The 20,186-nt window shown below is 35.1% G+C and overlaps 2 protein-coding genes across 7 annotated transcripts in view; one reads left to right on the plus strand and one right to left on the minus strand.

Moving 5' to 3' along the window:
• The window catches only part of LOC127504518 (lethal(3)malignant brain tumor-like protein 4), a 45,735-nt gene extending 39,799 nt beyond the window's left edge, over positions 1–5,936 (minus strand). For 2 of the 6 annotated variants that reach the window (XM_051879234.1, XM_051879232.1), the window contains exon 1: positions 5,831–5,886. Coding sequence is in view for 2 of the 6 variants with exons in the window: in XM_051879229.1 (XP_051735189.1) it covers positions 5,831–5,885 (55 nt within the window). In the remaining 4 variants the exon portion in view is untranslated. Of the gene's footprint in view, positions 1–4,441; positions 4,579–5,830 lie in introns of those variants that run through there. The other 4 variants (XM_051879229.1, XM_051879230.1, XM_051879231.1 and 1 more) reach the window with 4 other exon arrangements.
• The window catches only part of nfxl1 (nuclear transcription factor, X-box binding-like 1), a 179,489-nt gene that overhangs the window by 121,368 nt on the left and 37,935 nt on the right, over positions 1–20,186 (plus strand). The window lies entirely within an intron of this gene.

Consider the following 20,186-nt stretch of genomic DNA (forward strand, 5'->3'; position numbering starts at 1 on the left):
TACTGAAACTTTAAAATGAAAATAGGGATGAAAAGAGACCGCAGAGAGAAACATAAATTATTCAGCGTCAAAATGTTACTGCACAAAAACACAAAGGCCGAAGGGCTTTAAAAAATAAATAATGAATAAATAAATCAGTACAGACTCATGAGGCCGGAGCGGACATCAGCGAAAGAATAAAAATACTGGGAGGAAGATTCAGACGAATAAAGCCAGCATTAAATCTGAACATTAAACTGAAACACCGCAAACTAAAACTATTAAAACACTTATTTTAGTTAAAATAGAGCAGAAATAAAATATAAATATAAATATTAGTTGAAAAACAATTAGAAATGTTGCCTGAAATTAAATAAGTTTAAACTGAAGCACTAAAATGATTAGCTGGAAATAAATAAAACTAAAACTGAAATAAAAATAAACTTAAATAGTAATATTTAAAAAAAAAAAAATAATAATAATAATAAAATGACAAAAGCATATGAATGACTAAAAATTAGTAAAAAGTTAGTCATCAAAAACACAAAATTAAGTGCTGTTGAACGAATCTCTTGAATAAATGATTCAATGACTCACGATGTGTTCCAAACGGGATATATCGCCCTCCGAAGGGCACTTCGTAGTGAAAACAATCATGGCCGCCATATTGAAGGGTCGTTCCAAACCGAAGTGCTCAAAATGACACACCAAAAATAAATAAATAAATAAACTAACGTTAAACAAAAGGCGCAGCTCCAGAGAGTTTTCGTTCATTGATTGTCTCGTTAGGATGACGAAGAAGTGCGTTAAAAAAAAATTAGTTTTTTGACCCCTACACCCTTCATCCCTTCGAAGCTCTCACTCTGGAGGGTAAACCCTTTGAAGGGATTGGGGCATAGGGATGAGACATTCCGAATGGAACGCAGGGAAAGACTTCACTTGTTTCATTACTGGATGAATCGCCGTTTTTGAACAAATCTCTTGACTGAATGATTCAATGACTCACTCATAAAGACTTGTTTCATTACTGGATGAATTGTAGTTTTTGAACGAATCTCTTGAATTAATGATTCAATGACTCACTCTTAAAGACTTCACTTGTTTCATTGCTGGATGAATCGCCGTTTTTGAACAAATCTCTTGACTGAATGATTCAATGACTCACTCATAAAGACTTGTTTCATTACTGGATGAATTGTCGTTTTTGAATGAATCTCTTGAATTAATGATTCAATGACTCACTCTTAAAGACTTCACTTGTTTCATTACTGGATGAATCGCCGTTTTTGAACAAATCTCTTGAATAAATGATTCAATGATAAATACATTTTTTAACCATCACTTTGTCGCCACCTACTGGTGTAACGATGTAACTGATACAATCTTTATTTGAAGCGTCAAGTTACTTGCTAAAAGTGATTTACTCTATTTTGGTCGCTTCTGTAGACATCAGTGTTTATATCTGAACTATAAACTTTTATCCCAGTACTTCTGTGATAATATGAATATTTGTAAGAAAGAAATAATGATACTGTGTGTTTGACACAATAGCAATCTTTAAATCACGCATCGCTAAACAAAACTATAATAAAACTAAAATAACAACCCAAAGCTTTAACATCTAACTTCCTCTGCATGGAAACACTGACCACCATCTTCCCAGAATCTGATATAATCCTTTTCTAACAGAGAATCTCCCAGCATCCTTCACTCTCACAGCAAAAGTCCCTTCAGGGAAACACAGAGCTGGACGGCTTCTCTGATATTTCTGTCACACACAGTCTATGCTTTGCTTTCCTCCCATTGAAATCTCAAACAATGGAAACGTTGTGGTGTGAATCAGTCATTCTCTGAGCCTTCACCCTTCAGACGAGTGTGTTTCTCCGACAGACGCTCAAACACACGAACGAAAGCACATTCTGAGTCAACAAAACAACAGATCCGACCGAGATCAAAGAGTCTGTTCACTCAAAAATCATCATCATTTACTCGTCTTCATGTCATTCTGACTTTCTTCAGAGGAAAGGAGAAGTTTTAAAGAACGTGCTGGTCACACAAATACAATAAACTCCCAAAAAAATTACAACAAGCTCCAGAAAAGCACCATAACAGAAGTCCAAATGACTCATTTCAAGAGAACTGAAGTCATGTGACACTTTATGTGAAAAACAGAGTCAGATTGTCTGATTTATGAACAAAACAATCTTTGGATTCAGACCTTTTTGAATTGGTTGATTCACTCAAAACCCGCCTAAATGATTCAGTCACACATCGGATTGAGTTCAACTCACTGTTTAATGAACTCTAATGCTTTAAATAAAGATGTTTTGAATCTTTTTATGAAGCTTTCTTTACAAGGTTTGGAGCGACACGAGGGAGAGGAAATGGCATATTTTTTAACTTCTGACCGAACGATTCTTTTAAGGAAAACCCTTCAGGTGTTCTCTGTCTGTAGGTAAAGGTTTAAACGATCTGCAAGCACACGTCTAGACACGAGCGTTAGAAACATCAGAACGACTCCTGTCTGCTTTTATGTGATTTTAATCTCTTTCAGAGAGGATGAATACTCACTGCACCTGCAGAACTATTTAAACACACAATGATGATCAGATGAAATATAATAAACACACTAAACTACTGACGAGGCAGAAAAAACAAGCTCTTATCTTTAGATGAAACGGAAGAAATAAATAAGGATTTAACCTACAAAATGAAGCAAAGTACAAACCACAGATCACACAAATCTGCAAAACATAAAAACACATGCAATCGTTCGAGCATTTATGAAGGTCTGAAACGAGAGAAAAATGAAAAAAAACGACTTAAGATAAACGTGAATCTCTGTTCATATCAACAAATAAACCTTTACAACATTCAGCTGCGCAATGATAAATGATAAATAACTGAACGCATTCAGAAGAGCACTTAAAATAAACTGATTATCAGCTTTGATAAGCAGAAACACTCGCCGTATATTTTTGTTGATGTCAAAGTCTGTGTGTCAATCAAACTCTACTGTACTCAGCAGATTTAAAAGTCTCATATAATCCTGCAGGAACTTCATCTCAGCCTTGGATTTATGTTTCTTACTTAAAAACAATCATTATCAACAGTTTTCATTCGTTTTTAGGGAACATAAAACCTTCACAAAAACCTTTACCTAATAATAATAATAAAACTTTGGTAACACTTTACACTGCATTAACTACACTTGTTATAGTTTTATTAATCTTTGTTAATGTTAATAAAAATACAACTTAGTTAATATCAGCTGAAGTTCATTAGGCAACTTTTGATTTTAATAATGCATTAATAAATGTTCAAACATTAATAAATGCTGTAGAAGTATTTTTCATTGTTAGTTCATGTTAACTAATGAAACCTATTCAAAAACTATTCACGGTTATTTGCACAATAATAAATGTTGGGTTAAAAACAACCCAAGTTGGGTTGAAAATGGACAAACCCAGTGATTGGGGTTGTTTTGCTCAACTATTGTTTAAAAATTACTATTTCTTGCTTACAATGAACCCAAAATGCTTGAAATTAATATTTTTAATAAATGAACATTTATGAATAAGTTTAATGAATAATAATAAAAAATAAATACTTATTAATAAATGTTCACCTTTTGATTATTATTGTTGCCTCTAGTAATTATGTGTCTGATTTTTAATTTCCAACATATTTTTGGGTTCATTTTAAGCCAATAGTTGAGTTAAATGCACGCTGGTCAAACATTTAACCCAACCGCTGGGTTTGTCCATTTTTAACCCAACTTGGGTTGTTTTTAACCCATCATTTGTGTAGCGTTCAGCTTTACAGAAAATGAAAAACAACTGCAACAGCGTGTTTCTCCATCAGAATGTTAAACATATATAGTAAGACTATATAAACACATTTATATATATACGGAGATGAGCAGATGTCGGAACGAAACACAAGCGAGTTTTGCTGCTCAACAGAACAGACTGCTTATAAAAGCTGAGCAGGAAGTGATGTGTGACAGCCATTCAGCAGGAAACATGTAAACAACTTCCTGCACTCAAATCCAGACACACATCAGAGACCAGCAGTGCTATCTGCCATCATGTGTGTGTGTGTGTGTGTGTGTGTGTGTGTGTGTGTGTGTGTGTGTGTGTGTGTAGTGGGAAAATCCAATGATAAAACACTTGAAACAGGGAAACCTCACAGAGCTGCTGATCTACATAAATAACCATTACACCCAATCCACAAACCAGTTAACTAAACCAAGCCTCACAGCTGCAGTGTGTTTATTTAAATACACTTTTACCAGCTTTCTATTCCTGTGACTACCACTGACACGTGCTTTCAGAGAATCCCTAGAGAAAGTGACGTTTCTGCAGTCATCATGTACTTCATCTAAAACTACTGAATCGTTCTTTAATTATTACAATGATTAGTTCATTTCAGAATTAAAATATCCTGATAATTTACTCACCTCCATGTCATCCAAGATGTTCATGTCTTCCTTTCTTCAGTCGGAAAAGAAATTGAGGAAAACGTTCCAGGATTTTTCTCCATATAGTGGACTTCACTGGGGTTCAACAGGTTGAAGGTCCAAATGTCAGTTTCAGTGCAGCTTCAAAGAGCTTTACATGATCCCAGACGAGGAATAAGAGTCTTATCTAGAGAAACCATCGGACATTTTCTAAAAAAAACATTATAAACTTTTTAACCACAAATGCTCGTCTTGCACTGCTCTGTGATGCTCCACGCATTACGTAATCACGTTGGAAAGGTCACGCGTGATGTAGGTGGAAGTACCGTGGTAGAGCGAAAAACTCCATCTCATTTTCTCTTTCCCTTTGACTTAGTTTTTGCACGTTCTCTTTGTAAACACTGGATCGGTACTTCCACCTACGTCACGCGTGACCTTTCCAACGTGATTACGTAATGCGTGGAGCATCACAGAGCAGTGCAAGACGAGCATTTGTGCTTAAAAAGTGTATAATGTTTTTTTTTAGAAAATGTCCGATGGTTTCTCTAGATAAGACTCTTATTCCTCGTCTGGGATCATGTAGAGCTCTTTGAAGCTGCACTGAAACTGACATTTGGACCTTCAACCCGTTGAACCCCAGTGAAGTCCACTATATGGAGAAAAATCCTGGAATGTTTTCCTCAAACGCCCCAAATTTCTTTTCCATTATTTGCTGCTGAAAGCATCAAACGCATGATGCACTGATTCAGAAATCAAACGCTCCAGGAGGGAAATAATAAACTAAAGCTACACAAAGTCATTTTTGTACAATAAACTCTTTTATTACTCTATATACCAAACTGATACAAGTAAGCAGTTAAGAACAGAAGTAAAAGTGAAATTCAACAGGTGCAGCAGCTCTGAATGATTCCAGTAATACAGTGATTCCTTCAGATCAGTGTTTGATATGAATCTCATCTAATTCTGTATCAACTCATATATGAGAACTAAAGTCAAACACACACAACATCCATGATGAGACTAGGAAAATGGCGACTTCACCACACAAACAAGTAAATAAACGTGATGACAGACTGAGAGAGAGAGGAGAGAATTAGATGAGAGCTCAAACTGCAGTTACAATGTAACATTCGCGCGCGTCTGACGGGAAACACTGTAACACATCTAACACACACGAGCGATACGTGTTCATCTGGACTGGCTTTAAACAGCAGAAACACACAGATTAGCCGAACAGCATTAACACAAACACACACAAACACACACGCACGACTGCAGCTGCGCCGAAACGACACACACATCACAGTCCTGAACGACACAATCTCACATCCGTGAAGCGAATTAAACACAAGAGCACAAACTCTGCCTCATTTAATGAACATTTCTTACCAGCACGAGCCTGAGAGATCCGACAGACGCGGTGACAGCACTGACGAGTGCGCATGCGCAGCAGAGCCTCAGCCCTCTGCTGGAGGACTGGACAGGTGTCACATATAGACAAGAACCACATGACCAAGACAACTCATCATTTCTATTATTTATGGTTTCATCATGAATAAAGTGAATCTGGAATATTCTGAACTGAAACTGGATGATGAAGTCACAGTGTCAAACACAAGCAAGCAGGGCTTATATTTGCCACAAACTACATGTTTTTCCCTAAGAAATTGTGAACTTTCTTAATATTAACAATAATATAACAATTTATTACAATATTTCTTCATGATTCCTATTATTCTGAATTATTATATTAGTAATAAGAAGATAATGTTGAACAGTTGAGGCATCTGTTAATGCATAAGTGCATCATGAATATCTTCATGTTTGTGGCATATTCTACATGATGATATTACAGATATTACAGAACCTTTCATCTTGTGCATGTAATGAATGTATTATTATATTAATTATATTATATTATTATTACATTACATTACATTGTATTATATTATATTATATATTACATTACATTATATCACATTACATCATGTTATATTACATTACATTACATTATATTACATTACATTACATTAATTATATTATATCATATTATATTATTATTACATTACATTACACCACATTATATTATATATTACATTACATTATATTATATTAAATCACATTACATAATATTATATTACATTATATCACATTACACCACATTATATTACGTTACATTATATTATATCACATTACATTACATTATATATTACACTGTCACATTACATTGCATTATATTACATTATATTAAATTACATTACAGTATATCACATTACATTTCATTATATTATATTACATTAAATCACATTAAATCATATTATATTACATTATATCACATTACATTACATTGTATTATATTATATTACATTACATTATATTACATTAAATCACATTACATCATATTATATTACATTATATCACATTATATTATATTATATTATATCACATTACATTATATTATATTATATTATATCACATTACATTGCATTATATTATATTACATTATAATGACATTATATCACATTACATTACATTATATTATATCACATTATAATGACATTATGTCACATTACATTACATTATATTATATTATATTATATCACATTACATTGCATTATATTATATTACATTATAATGACATTATATCACATTACATTACATTATATTATATCACATTACATTACATTATATATTACACTGTCACATTACATTGCATTATATTACATTATATTAAATTACATTACAGTATATGACATTACATTTCATTATATTATATTACATTAAATCACATTAAATCATATTATATTACATTATATCACATTACATTACATTACATTGTATTATATTATATATTACATTACATTATATTACATTAAATCACATTACATCATATTATATTACATTATATCACATTATATTATATTATATTATATCACATTATATTATATTACATTAAATCACATTACATCATATTATATTACATTATATCACATTACATTACATTATATTATATCATATTACATCATATTATATTACATTATAATGACATTATGTCACATTACATTACATTACATTATATTATATTATATTATATCACATTACATTGCATTACATTATATTACATTATAATGACATTATATCACATTACATTACATTATATATTACATTGTCACATTGCTTTACATTATATTATATTATATATTACATTACATTATATCACATTACATCATGTTATATTACATTACATTACATTATATTACATTACATTACATTAATTATATTATATCATATTATATTATTATTACATTACATTACACCACATTATATTATATATTACATTACATTATATTATATTAAATCACATTACATAATATTATATTACATTATATCACATTACACCACATTATATTATGTTACATTATATTATATCACATTACATTACATTATATATTACACTGTCACATTATATTGCATTATATTACATTATATTAAATTACATTACAGTATATCACATTACATTTCATTATATTATATTACATTAAATCACATTAAATCATATTATATTACATTATATCACATTACATTACATTGTATTATATTATATTACATTACATTATATTACATTAAATCACATTGCATCATATTATATTACATTATATCACATTACATTACATTATATTATATCACATTACATCATATTATATTACATTATAATGACATTATGTCACATTACATTACATTATATTATATTATATTATATCACATTACATTGCATTATATTATATTACATTATAATGACATTATATCACATTACATTACATTATATTATATCACATTACATTACATTATATATTACACTGTCACATTACATTGCATTATATTACATTATATTAAATTACATTACAGTATATGACATTACATTTCATTATATTATATTACATTAAATCACATTAAATCATATTATATTACATTATATCACATTACATTACATTACATTGTATTATATTATATATTACATTACATTATATTACATTAAATCACATTACATCATATTATATTACATTATATCACATTATATTATATTATATTATATCACATTATATTATATTACATTAAATCACATTACATCATATTATATCACATTATATTATATTACATTAAATCACATTACATCATATTATATTACATTATATCACATTATATTATATTATATTATATCACATTATATTATATTACATTAAATCACATTACATCATATTATATTACATTATATCACATTACATTACATTATATTATATCACATTACATCATATTATATTACATTATAATGACATTATGTCACATTACATTACATTACATTATATTATATTATATTATATCACATTACATTACATTATGTTATATATTATATCACATTACATTACATTATATTATATTATATCACATTACATTACATTATATATTACATTGTCACATTGCTTTACATTATATTACATTATATTAAATTACATTACATTTTATTATATCACATTACATTATATTACATTACATTATGTGTATTATATTTGTTCTCTATGTCTCAGAAGTGCAGTTCATCCTGTGCTCCAGTAGAGGGCAGTAGAGTCACAGAGCTGATCATGATGTGTAACGTTACGCTCACACTACTGTAAGAGCTGCTCATTTATTTATTTTGTTTGTTTATTAGAACCATATGGATCTATATGAGCTCATCTGACAGCAGGATCTTAATGCACAGACAGTGAAGAGCCATTCTCACAGTCACTGACCGTGATGATTTTTATCCAGCTCATAATTCATCTGAATGTAATCTGTTATAAATCATGTAGCCGTTACAGCGCAGCAGAGATTTGAGCACAATCGTTCTGATGATGACGAGTGCAGTGACTAAAAATAGATTTCAAACATTAAAGACATTCCTGTAATTACAACAATGATTCAAACTCTATCTGAGGTCAACATGTCATTCATCAGGATCAGATACTGTGAGGTCAGAGGTCAGTGTTTGGAAACCTGCGCATGCCTGAAACGTTTCAGGAGTGACAGATCAGATCTCTGGTTAACTCGAGTAAACTAGCTCAGAGATTGTGTTGTTGACTCACTATGTGTGTGTGTGTGTGTGTGTGTGTGTGTGTGTTTTATAACAATCATAAACATTCCTTCACACAGCGTAAAACACATAGAACACACTTCCTGTTCAGAGGATCTGTACGTAAGTCTCGTGCTTCACATTCTCGGCCTCATTCATGACGGGGAAGTTTCTTTCAAGCAGGAATTTCACTTGATGTAAAATACACATTCATTATGAGTACATGACGACCACACACACACACACACACACACACACTAAAACTAAAACCATAAAACAAGCATTTTCATTACCTCAGAATAAATAATTAATAAACATTAAAAACTTTTTTATTTCAGCTAGTTGCCAAGACTTTCTCAATTTCATTTACTTTAAATTGAAATACTAAAATAATGAAAACTAAATAAACTAAAACCTAAAACCTCATTAAAGCTATACAGAAGTAGTTTCTGTCGGCTGAGAATTCACTCGATGCAAAACACTCCTGATTCTGGGAAACACTCCCACATTCTACAAGATCTCAGTGTTTGATCAGGATCTCATTAGTCAAATATCTGTTTACAAACACAAACACACGTGAATATAATAATCTGTTGTTCCTTGAAAAAATCATGACGCATTTTTACTTTCACATTATAAACCTTGACAGACGCTGTAATGGATCTCTTATCTCATTTATGGCTCACACACAAATACATGAACACATTTCTCACTTTGACACAAACACCACCAAAACTGTTTTAGGTCATTTTTTATGAGTGTTTGTTGAGTGAATCCTCTCATGAATGAAGTGTTTTGGTAGTTTTAGTGCATTTTGAGCTGCTGTGAAGCTGAAAGTTGGTCAGAAGAACTGTGTGAAGAGTTTTGATGTGTAGCGAATGTAAAAAAAACTAAAGATTACAGAGGAAGAGTGACGTGTGGATGAGGCAGAGCCGTTATCTCCGGCAGGAATGAGGGATCAGGGGTCGGAATATCTTGGAACATTCCAGGGCTGTGTTGATTTCTGCTGTCTTACACTCCTGGAGCGAATCTCAAACGTATCTCTCATAACAGTAGAGCTCAGCGCTCGCAACGGCAGGGTCATGGGTTCGACTCCCAGTGAATGCATGAACTGATAACATGTGTACCTTCAGTGCACTGTAAATCATTGTGGATAAAAGCGTCTGCCAGAATGCATTTTTCCTAGAAGACGTAATTTTACTGCTGTCTTTCTGTGCTACAGATGCCATCCTCATTAATAATGCAGATGATCCTGTTAATGGCTCCGCACACACACTAGTCTGTGATATATTATATTTCATCTTTCGTTCAGTCATTATGCCGTGGGTCAGTACAGGTGTCTTATTGTTATAGTGTGCGCAGCGCTGGCTAACCTCAGGTTATTGTGTGTTTACTCAGGCCTGCTACGCAACCGCTGTTTTGTCCTCGCTCTGAAAGGAAAGGGAAAGTTCGGAGGTCGCAGGAAGCGGCAGACAGCGAGGAGAGAGATCATCCAGGGCCGTGTGGCACCAGCGTCTGCTAGAGTTTCCCAGAGATCCAGTGAAATAGAGACGCGCATTGTTTCCACTGCAGCGTCCAGCACTGATCCCACATCAGTGACCACAGATCACAAAACCTCTCATTCTGTCACTTACTGTGTAGTTGTTGCTGCTGTTTTCATTATTTTTGTTTCCTCAGGTTCAGCTCATTGCGTATAAGATGTTTTGAGTTCATTACAATGGAATTTCTACTCTAACTCAGTTCACTGTAGGTGCATGATAAATTCAGCATGGAAATTTGGCAGCCAGGTGAGTTCCGGAAATCTGATAGTGGGAGCTAAATACAGACACGCTCTTACAAGACAAACTCTTCCTGTGAGCAAAATCAGAGTCCTTAGAGGAACACCAGATATTCTTCAGCATATCATGAGCCAGATCTGAACCGACTGCACGCTGCACCTGAACAAACGAACAGTCCTGTTGAGAAATATACAGGAGATCTTTAAAGTCACCATGAAATTGACATTTCTTGTTTTTTATGGAATATTGCAGTATTTATTAAATTGATTCACCGGTGATTCTATGCCTGGGAAAGGTGAGCTACAGGAATAGCAGAACTGCTGATTGTGGATGTGAAGGAGACATCGGAGGGTCCGTTATATTGTGTGTGTCGCTGGGGTCACGTTCTATTCCGCATCCCGCCTGAGCTCGTTTAGCGCTCGTTTACGGCTCATTTGTGAGCAGATGCTACTGAGAGACACACAAGTTTAGTTCTTATCTTAAAGATAGCACTTTCTCTCTAGCTTTGTTTAAGTTTTCCTCATCCTCAGCTCATATTATTAGTGGAGTACCTCAGGGTTCTGTACTGGGCCCGCTTCTTTTTAACTTATATATGCTTCCGCTTTGGAGTATTTTTTGGAAGCATAATGTTTCTTTGCATTTTTATGCTGATTACAGTCAGCTTTATTTGTTGTTGAAAACTGGGGATTCTATTCAACCTTTGCTGGACTGTCTTGAGGACATAAAAAAGACAGTATCCTTTCACTATATGTGCACGATTGATTCACTGATGATTATATGCCTGGGAAAGGTGAGATACAGGAATAGCAGCGCTGCTGATTGGATCCCAGATGCTCCGGGCAGGATGTGAAGGAGAGATCGGAGGGTCCGTTATATTGTGTGCGCTCTATTCTGCATCCCGCCTGAGCTCATTTAGCGCTCGTTTACAGCTCGTTTGTGAGCAGATGCTACTGAGAGACACACAAGTTTAGTTCTTATCTTAAAGATAGCACTTTCTCTCTAGCTTTGTTTAAGTTTTCCTCATCCTCAGCTCATATTATTAGTGGAGTACCTCAGGGTTCTGTACTGGGCCCGCTTCTTTTTAACTTATATATGCTTCCGCTTTGGAGTATTTTTTGGAAGCATAATGTTTCTTTGCATTTTTATGCTGATTACAGTCAGCTTTATTTGCCGTTGAAAACTGGGGATTCTATTCAGCCTTTGCTGGACTGTCTTGAGGACATAAAAAAGACAGTATCCTTTCACTATATGTGCACGATTGATTCACTGATGATTATATGCCTGGGAAAGGTGAGCTACAGGAATAGCAGCGCTGTTGATTGCATCCCAGACGCTCCAGGCAGGATTTTAAGGAGAGATCGGAGGGTCTGTTATATTGTGTGTGTCGCTGGGGTCACGTTCTATTCCGCATCCCGCCTGAGCTCGTTTAGCGCTCGTTTACGGCTCATTTGTGAGCAGATGCTACTGAGAGACACACAAGTTTAGTTCTTATCTTAAAGATAGCACTTTCTCTCTAGCTTTGGGTAAGTTTTCCTCATCCTCAGCTCATATTATTAGTGGGGTACCTCAGGGTTCTGTACTGGGCCCGCTTCTTTTTAACTTATATATGCTTCCGTTTGGGAGTATTATAATATTTCTTTGCATTTTTTGATGCTGATTATAGTCAGCTTTATTTGCTGTTGAAAACTGGCGATTCTATTCTTTGCTGGACTATAAAAAAGTGTCCACAACCATCCAATCAATTCCCCATGGACAAAATCAAGTCAAAATCAATAAGGAAAAAGGAACTTCTGTTTCATGCCGACTTTAAAGGTGAAGTGAAGCTCAGGATTAGCAGGGTTTGTGTGTTTCTGTGATTCCTGAAGGATCACACAACACTCCAGAATCTCTCCAGATGGACAGAGGAGGAGGTCCTGGAAGGATCTATAATGTGTTGACATGCAGTGGAACCAGATACCCCGTCTCATCCACTCTGGGGCCACAACCCGTCCAATAAACCCCGTCAGTCATCAGTTATTCAGCCCTTTGAGGAGAAGCAGCAGCCCTGAAACAGGAAGTGGCTCACGGCAGACGCTGATAGAAATCAATCCTCATGTACTGAATAAATCATACATCGATGACCTCATGCTCTGATTATTGTGCAGCAAACGCACATCTATCTATCTATCTATCTATCTATCTATCTATCTATCTATCTATCTATCTATCTATCAGTAACAGTGATGCCTCCTCTGTTCTTCAGATGGATACAGTAGTGTTGTGTTGTCAACTCTCATAAGGCGTTTGATTTGTCTTGATCTGTCAGTCCACTGAAGTGAGAAAATGAATTACCTGGTTATCTCAACAGATGAACAAAACCTGCTGTGACAGTCGGTCTATAAAAGTTCATCATTATACTGTAAATCACAGGGTCTGACAGAAACAGATCAATGTGACCACAGAGGAACTAGATCAATGTCGGGTGAATTTATCATGACGTCAGGATGAAGGAAGAACTAATGTTTGAAGAAGTTACATAACATCATTCAGATGTTTCATTAACATCTCATTTGTCTGTTTTGGAATGTCGTTTCTTAGAGCTGGAATCCAGACAATTTCATTTGTGCCTACATGATGTTTTCATCACTGTAGAATTATGTGGAAAATGTAAAATTCTTAATGAAAGTACATGTTGATACTTTATTTGATCATTAAACCAGCATAAAGGATCAAATAGGAACTGTATGATTGTGCTTCAGGAATGTTTAACCAGAGGAGATATTTCATGTCAATTTATGCACGCCCCCTGTGCGCTGATTGGACGCGGGTGATTGTAGCCCCGCCTCCCATTGCGTTCCATGGCACACAACCTCTCACACACACTCGCGTGAATTACCGCAGAAACACACACGCGTACAGTGATCTCCGTGGATCTGATGGATGATGGATGTGAAGGACTGTGGCGGAGTGATTCTAACCGCGTTTCATTCATTCAGGATTCAGTCAGATGAGCAGAAACACGCAGCAGACAACAGGTCAGACACACACACACACACACACACACACACACACTTTAAACTCTCTCGACCGCCTCTGATGTTTTATTTTGGTTTTTATGTTTTGTTTTTAAATTTTAGATGATAATTTCACTCTCATTCGGTTCCATTTCACACTTTTTAATGATTTATTATTAGTGCTTCAGTATGCTTTATATATTTATATCAGCACTAAATGAATTTTGCATCTTTATTTTGCACAGTGATCAGAGTCAAACTGAGACTGAAGCACAAATATGACACATGACTCGCTGTTCTTCTCATCATGAACATGTTTTTATAAATGTTTAAATATTTGCTGAGTAAATACATTGAGAACATATTCCACCCTGTCCCATATTCCTCATCTACTTCACTGTGAATGTGAATAAATGCACAGCTGTTTTATTGATTATTAATGCTGCAGTTTATCTGAACATGCAGAAATCACTTGTTGCATGTCATGTTTTGTCAGAAAAAGTTGCCAAACAAGTGGTTAGTTTAGTTTCTGCTTGTTTTCTGATGTACCCAGCATGCTTCACTTCAGTGTCTCATCAGAGGATGATGTCATGATCGGGACGGGTCAGAGTCAGGCAGCGACGGGACGCTCTTCTCTCTCGAGTCTTAAAATATTTACATTAGATCAGAGCCAGAGAGTGTCTTCATCCTCTGAAGGCCTGACGGGTCCGGCGTGATGTCCGGATGATTTATGCTGCAGTTTCAGGAAACATAAACACAGACGGAGTCTGATAGAGCAGGAGTCACAGTTAATGACACGATGAGCAGCTTTAATATCAGTGTGTGTGTCTGAGTACTGCTGCGGCTCCACATTCTGCTGAGAGTGGTGTTTAACTCCAGCATTACTGAGCAGACACACACACACATAGCTGTTGTCCAGAGGTCAGTGGTGTCGTATCGTATCCTCCTCGTAAGTGACATAATTCTCACAGGCTGAAAGCGCTGTTGTGTGTGCTGATGGCACGTGTGTGTGTTTGTCTCATGAGTGGTTTGTGCTGAAAGCTGGTTTGTCAGTGTTTTGTCTTGAGCACAAAAGAAAGCTGGTGTGTGTGTGTGTGATTGAATGCTTTCAGTGAGCGCTGGATGATTCCACACTGTCACCCTGAAACTGAAATCACTCCGACAGAAGAATCTCCAGTACATGTTCCAAATCAAAAGAGAAATAAGAACAGATATTTTGCATAAAGAAAACGGAGCCTGTATTTAGATATTCTGCATATTTATGATGTTTTCAGCATGTTTGACTCGAGTCTGATTCAGCCGAATGTTCATGTACACGTGATTCTAGAACAATCAGTATCAGAGGAAGTAGTCGCTTCGTTCAGTGACTGTAAATTAGAACTGTATGTAAATCTCTTTCTATTCATCTCTAATCCAGAGGCTTCGACATTGTCTTCTGACGGCAGTTTGACATGAGAACAGATGCATTAAACACGGATCTAATGAGAGCTCACGCTTCTACACTCTTCAGAATAAAGCTTCTTTATTAGCGTCGATGGTTCTGTGAAGAACGTTTAACATCCAAGATTCAAGATTATTAAAATGTTCTTCACACTAAGGGTGTTTTAAAGGATTAGTTCACTTCAGAATGAAAATATAATGATAATTTACTCACCCTCATGTCATCCAAGATGTTCATGTCTTTCTTTCTTCAGTGGAAAAGAAATTGAGGAAAACATTCCAGGATTTTTCTCCATATAGTGGACTTCACTGGGGTTCAACGGGTTGAAGGTCCAAATGTCAGTTTCAGTGCAGCTTCAAAGAGCTCTACATGATCCCAGACGAGGAATAAGAGTCTTATCTAGAGAAACCATCGGACATTTTCTAAAAAAAATAAACATTATAAACTTTTTAACCACAAATGCTCGTCTTGCACTGCTCTGTGATGCTCCACGCATTACGTAATCATGTTGGAAAGATCACGCGTGATGTAGGTGGAAGTACCGCGGTAGAGCGAAAAACTCCATCTCATTTTCTCCTCCAACTTCAAAATCGTCCGACATCGTTGTTTTACCTTTTTTTGTAAAGGTTGTTTCACTTAGTCCTTGTAAACACTGGATCGGTACTTCCACCTACGTCACGCGTGACCTTTCCAACATGATTACGTAATGCGTGGAGCATCACAGAGCAGTGCAAGACGAGCATTTGTGGTTAAAAAGTATATAATTTTTTATTTTTTTTAGAAAATGTCCGATGGTTTCTCTAGATAAGACTCTTATTCCTCGTCTGGGATCATGTAGAGCTCTTTGAAGCTGCACTGAAACTGACATTTGGACCTTCAACCCGTTGAACCCCAGTGAAGTCCACTATATGGAGAAAAATCCTGGAATGTTTTCCTCAATTTCTTTTCCACTGAAGAAAGAAAGACATGAACATCTTAGATGACATGAGGGTGAGTAAATTATCAGGAAATTGTAATTCAGAAGTGAACTAATCCTTTAAGAACGGATCACTAAATATGTTCTTTGTGAAACCAAAAATGGTTCTTCTATGGCGTCGCTACAAGAAAAAGCTTTTGACACCTTTATTTTTAAGAGTAAAGAGCAAATTATAAGCAGGAATATGAGGTCATTTTACAAAGAAGTGCTTTGTTTTTTGGTGGTTATGATACATGAATATGAAAATCTAGATTTTTAAGCAAGATAAAGATTAGCAACGTTATGACATACAACTCTTAATAAATCTCTCAGGTTGTGGATTATTTCCATGTAATGCTCAGTTTTTTCAAGATGATTTTCATCAGAGAACATTTTAATTCTGTAGAATCTCTGAACTCGATTGCTGTTTCTTCGTAAGTCACACATGAACTCTAATCTGGCCATAAAGAGCCATAAAGATCCGAGTGATCCGAGAGCGCAGTGACATCAATGCTGCCGGACCGCATTCCAGCCCAGAGGAATGAGCACGGAAGAGCGGCAGAATTCCCGTCACTAACTCTTACAGTCGTGTCCGGACGGCCACGAGAGCAGCCGCTCGCGCTGAAACGCACACGCCGTCATGCACAGGTAATCACTGGAGCTTTACTACAGTAAATTAGTGTAAAAGATGTTGTTTTTGGGTCAAACGAGGAGTTTGATTGATGTTTGACTGTAGATACGAGCGTTTAAATAGTTACTAATGCAGTGGATTATTTATTCATGCTCTCTTGAAATAGTCTGAAGTGATATTATCATCATCATAAACTTTGTTTGTGCGAGAAGAGAAGATGATTAATATTTAAACTCAAAGCTGGTGTGTTTGAGAGATCTTAGATCAGATCAAACTCTGAACCAGTTCTGTTTGTCTGATGAATGTGATTTCTTAGACGTGTTTATTCATGTAGCAAACATATTTTCATCCAAAACAAGAGCAGTTTGTCAAACTCTCTTAAAAATAAAGGTTTTTCATTGGCATCGATGGTTCCGTGAGGAACATTTAACATCCATGGAATCTTTCCATTGGAAAAAGATATTGAAAAAATGGTTCTATTATTGAGAACTGATCACTGAAATGTTCTTTGGGGAACCAACAATGCTTCTTCTATTTCATCAAAACCCCATTTTGAGAGGAAAAACAAAGTGAATGAGGAAGAGTTGAGATTTGTTGAGAAGCTGTTGATGGTTTTGCCTAATTTTTCTCACATTGAGACTCAAAACAGGGCAGAAGAATGAACAAACCTTCAGTGTTTTTGTGTAAACGAGTTGTTGAAATCCTGCTGAATGTGTGTTTGTTGTGTTTGTGTGACTTTACCACAGTCACTAGCTGCTTTGCATGAACGTGAGCTGCCATCATTTGAATGGTAAATTGGTACCGTTGGAAACGAAAGACTCGAGCTGTTTTGTTGGGAGTTTTTTCTCCTGAATGAATCTAAATCATGTGTTTTGTGTCTGGATTGGTGCTGATCTTCATTAGACGTGTGAGCTCAGTTTATATAAATATAAATAATTATATAAATGATGATGAAGAATATTTTAAAACTGCGCTCATGTAATCTGATCCTCTCCCTCAGTGTGTGACGCTGGATTATTGTAATTTCACATCTTGTTGTGACCTTGATAAACGACAGAAGATGATTATTATGAGTGTTTTGTGCGGTCAGCCGTTCATCAGGTGAAGGTCTGACAGCTCATCATGTCCTCTCAGCACAAGCGTGATGTTCTTCCGTTCTGTCTGAGAGCGTCCTCACTGAGGCTAATAGGAAGTTAATGTTGTGTTATTGATTTCTGTGGGTGTGTTCAGGGTAATATAGAGCATTATATAGCACATGCCTGATTATACAGCGCAGACTTTCCAATCGCTTTAGCCAAAACAGGAAGTTTCATTGGCACTGGACTTCCTGTCTGTGGAGTTCTGAGAGCACACTTAGTCTCTTGGTGTAGGGAACACACTCGTACTCCAGTTTCTGCTTAATAAATGTACAAAAAAAGAAAGAAAATAATACTTTTATTCAGCAAGGACGCGTTAAATTAGTCAGAAGTGACAGTAAAGACTAATCTCACGTCAATGATTTCTGAAGGATCATGTGACACTGAAGACTGGAGTAATGATGAGCTTTGATCACAGGAATAAATTACACTTTACTATATATTCACATAGAAAACAGCTGATTTACATTGGAATAATATTTCAGATTTTTTACTGTATTTTTGATCAAATAAATGCAGCCAAAGAGACTCTTTCAGAAACATTTACAGAACGGTAGATGAAAAATTATATCACATTGTTTGTTATAGGAATAAATATTACACAACTACACAATTTTTACAGTAATAATATGATTTTTTTGACCTATCCAGTGTTACTTTAGTATTATTGAGATACTATTATAGTTTTTATTAATATTTAGAATTCGATTTTTGTTCATATTTTCCATTTTCATTAATTTCGGTTAAAGTAATTTTGTTGTTTTTGCTTTTTTTAATGTGTATATAGTTCTAATTTTTACTTCAGTTTTAGTTATTTGAGAACATCAAGATAAACTGAATGAAAATGAGAAATGTGCCTCGGCCACATTTTTTTAAATATTTTGAGTAATGAAATGTTTTTCATGGTTTTAGTTTCAGTTATAAAAATAACCCTGGTTCTATTATGTAAATTGCAAGGTATTTGAATATGGTAATATGGGTTATTAAGCAAATATTTCAACACAAAATCAAAAGAAATTGTTTTTTTTGACACTGAAAAAGTTTTTTTTTTACACTGGGGAAAAAAAATAATGTGTGAATTTACTTCACAATTAAATTTCACAAATAATTACAAAGAAATGGCAAGTGACATAATGTGAAATGTATATTTTCTTGTAAACATACGTCATTTTTACAGTATAGATTCACCCACATATCAAAGTACCATGTGACACCACGGTAAAGCCGCAGTCGGACTCATCATCATATATCTCGCTTGATTTTCAGTGTTTTCATCTCGTTATATTGATCTGGATAAATCAGGCTGTTCTGTGAGCGAAGCTCTTGATAATGAACGAGTGTTTGTGGTTTGTGCCGGTTCGTCATCACGAGTGACCGAGACGACTGGACACTAACGCTCTTCATCTGACGCTCGTAGTCATTACTGCTCCATTAGCGCATGAATCGGCCCATAATTCACTAATGCCAACGTCTCAAACGCTGATGTGAATCTTTAAAGTCCAGAGCCGCTCTATTGATCTGTTTCCCAGCACGTCCTCTGGCTAATGCTCCGGCTTTTAACCGGCTGAAGTGCTGCGATCTGCTGACGGTGGAAGTGCTCGGGGTAAGTTGGGCCGCGCTGATTAAATATAGCGTGTGGGGCGTTTAGGGGTCAGATTCCAGCCGTGGACTGTGTTTTAAACAAATTTTGGATGAAGTAGAGCT

Source organism: Ctenopharyngodon idella, chromosome 22 (assembly GCF_019924925.1).
Source record: "Ctenopharyngodon idella isolate HZGC_01 chromosome 22, HZGC01, whole genome shotgun sequence".
Taxonomy (NCBI): Eukaryota; Metazoa; Chordata; class Actinopteri; order Cypriniformes; family Xenocyprididae; genus Ctenopharyngodon; species Ctenopharyngodon idella.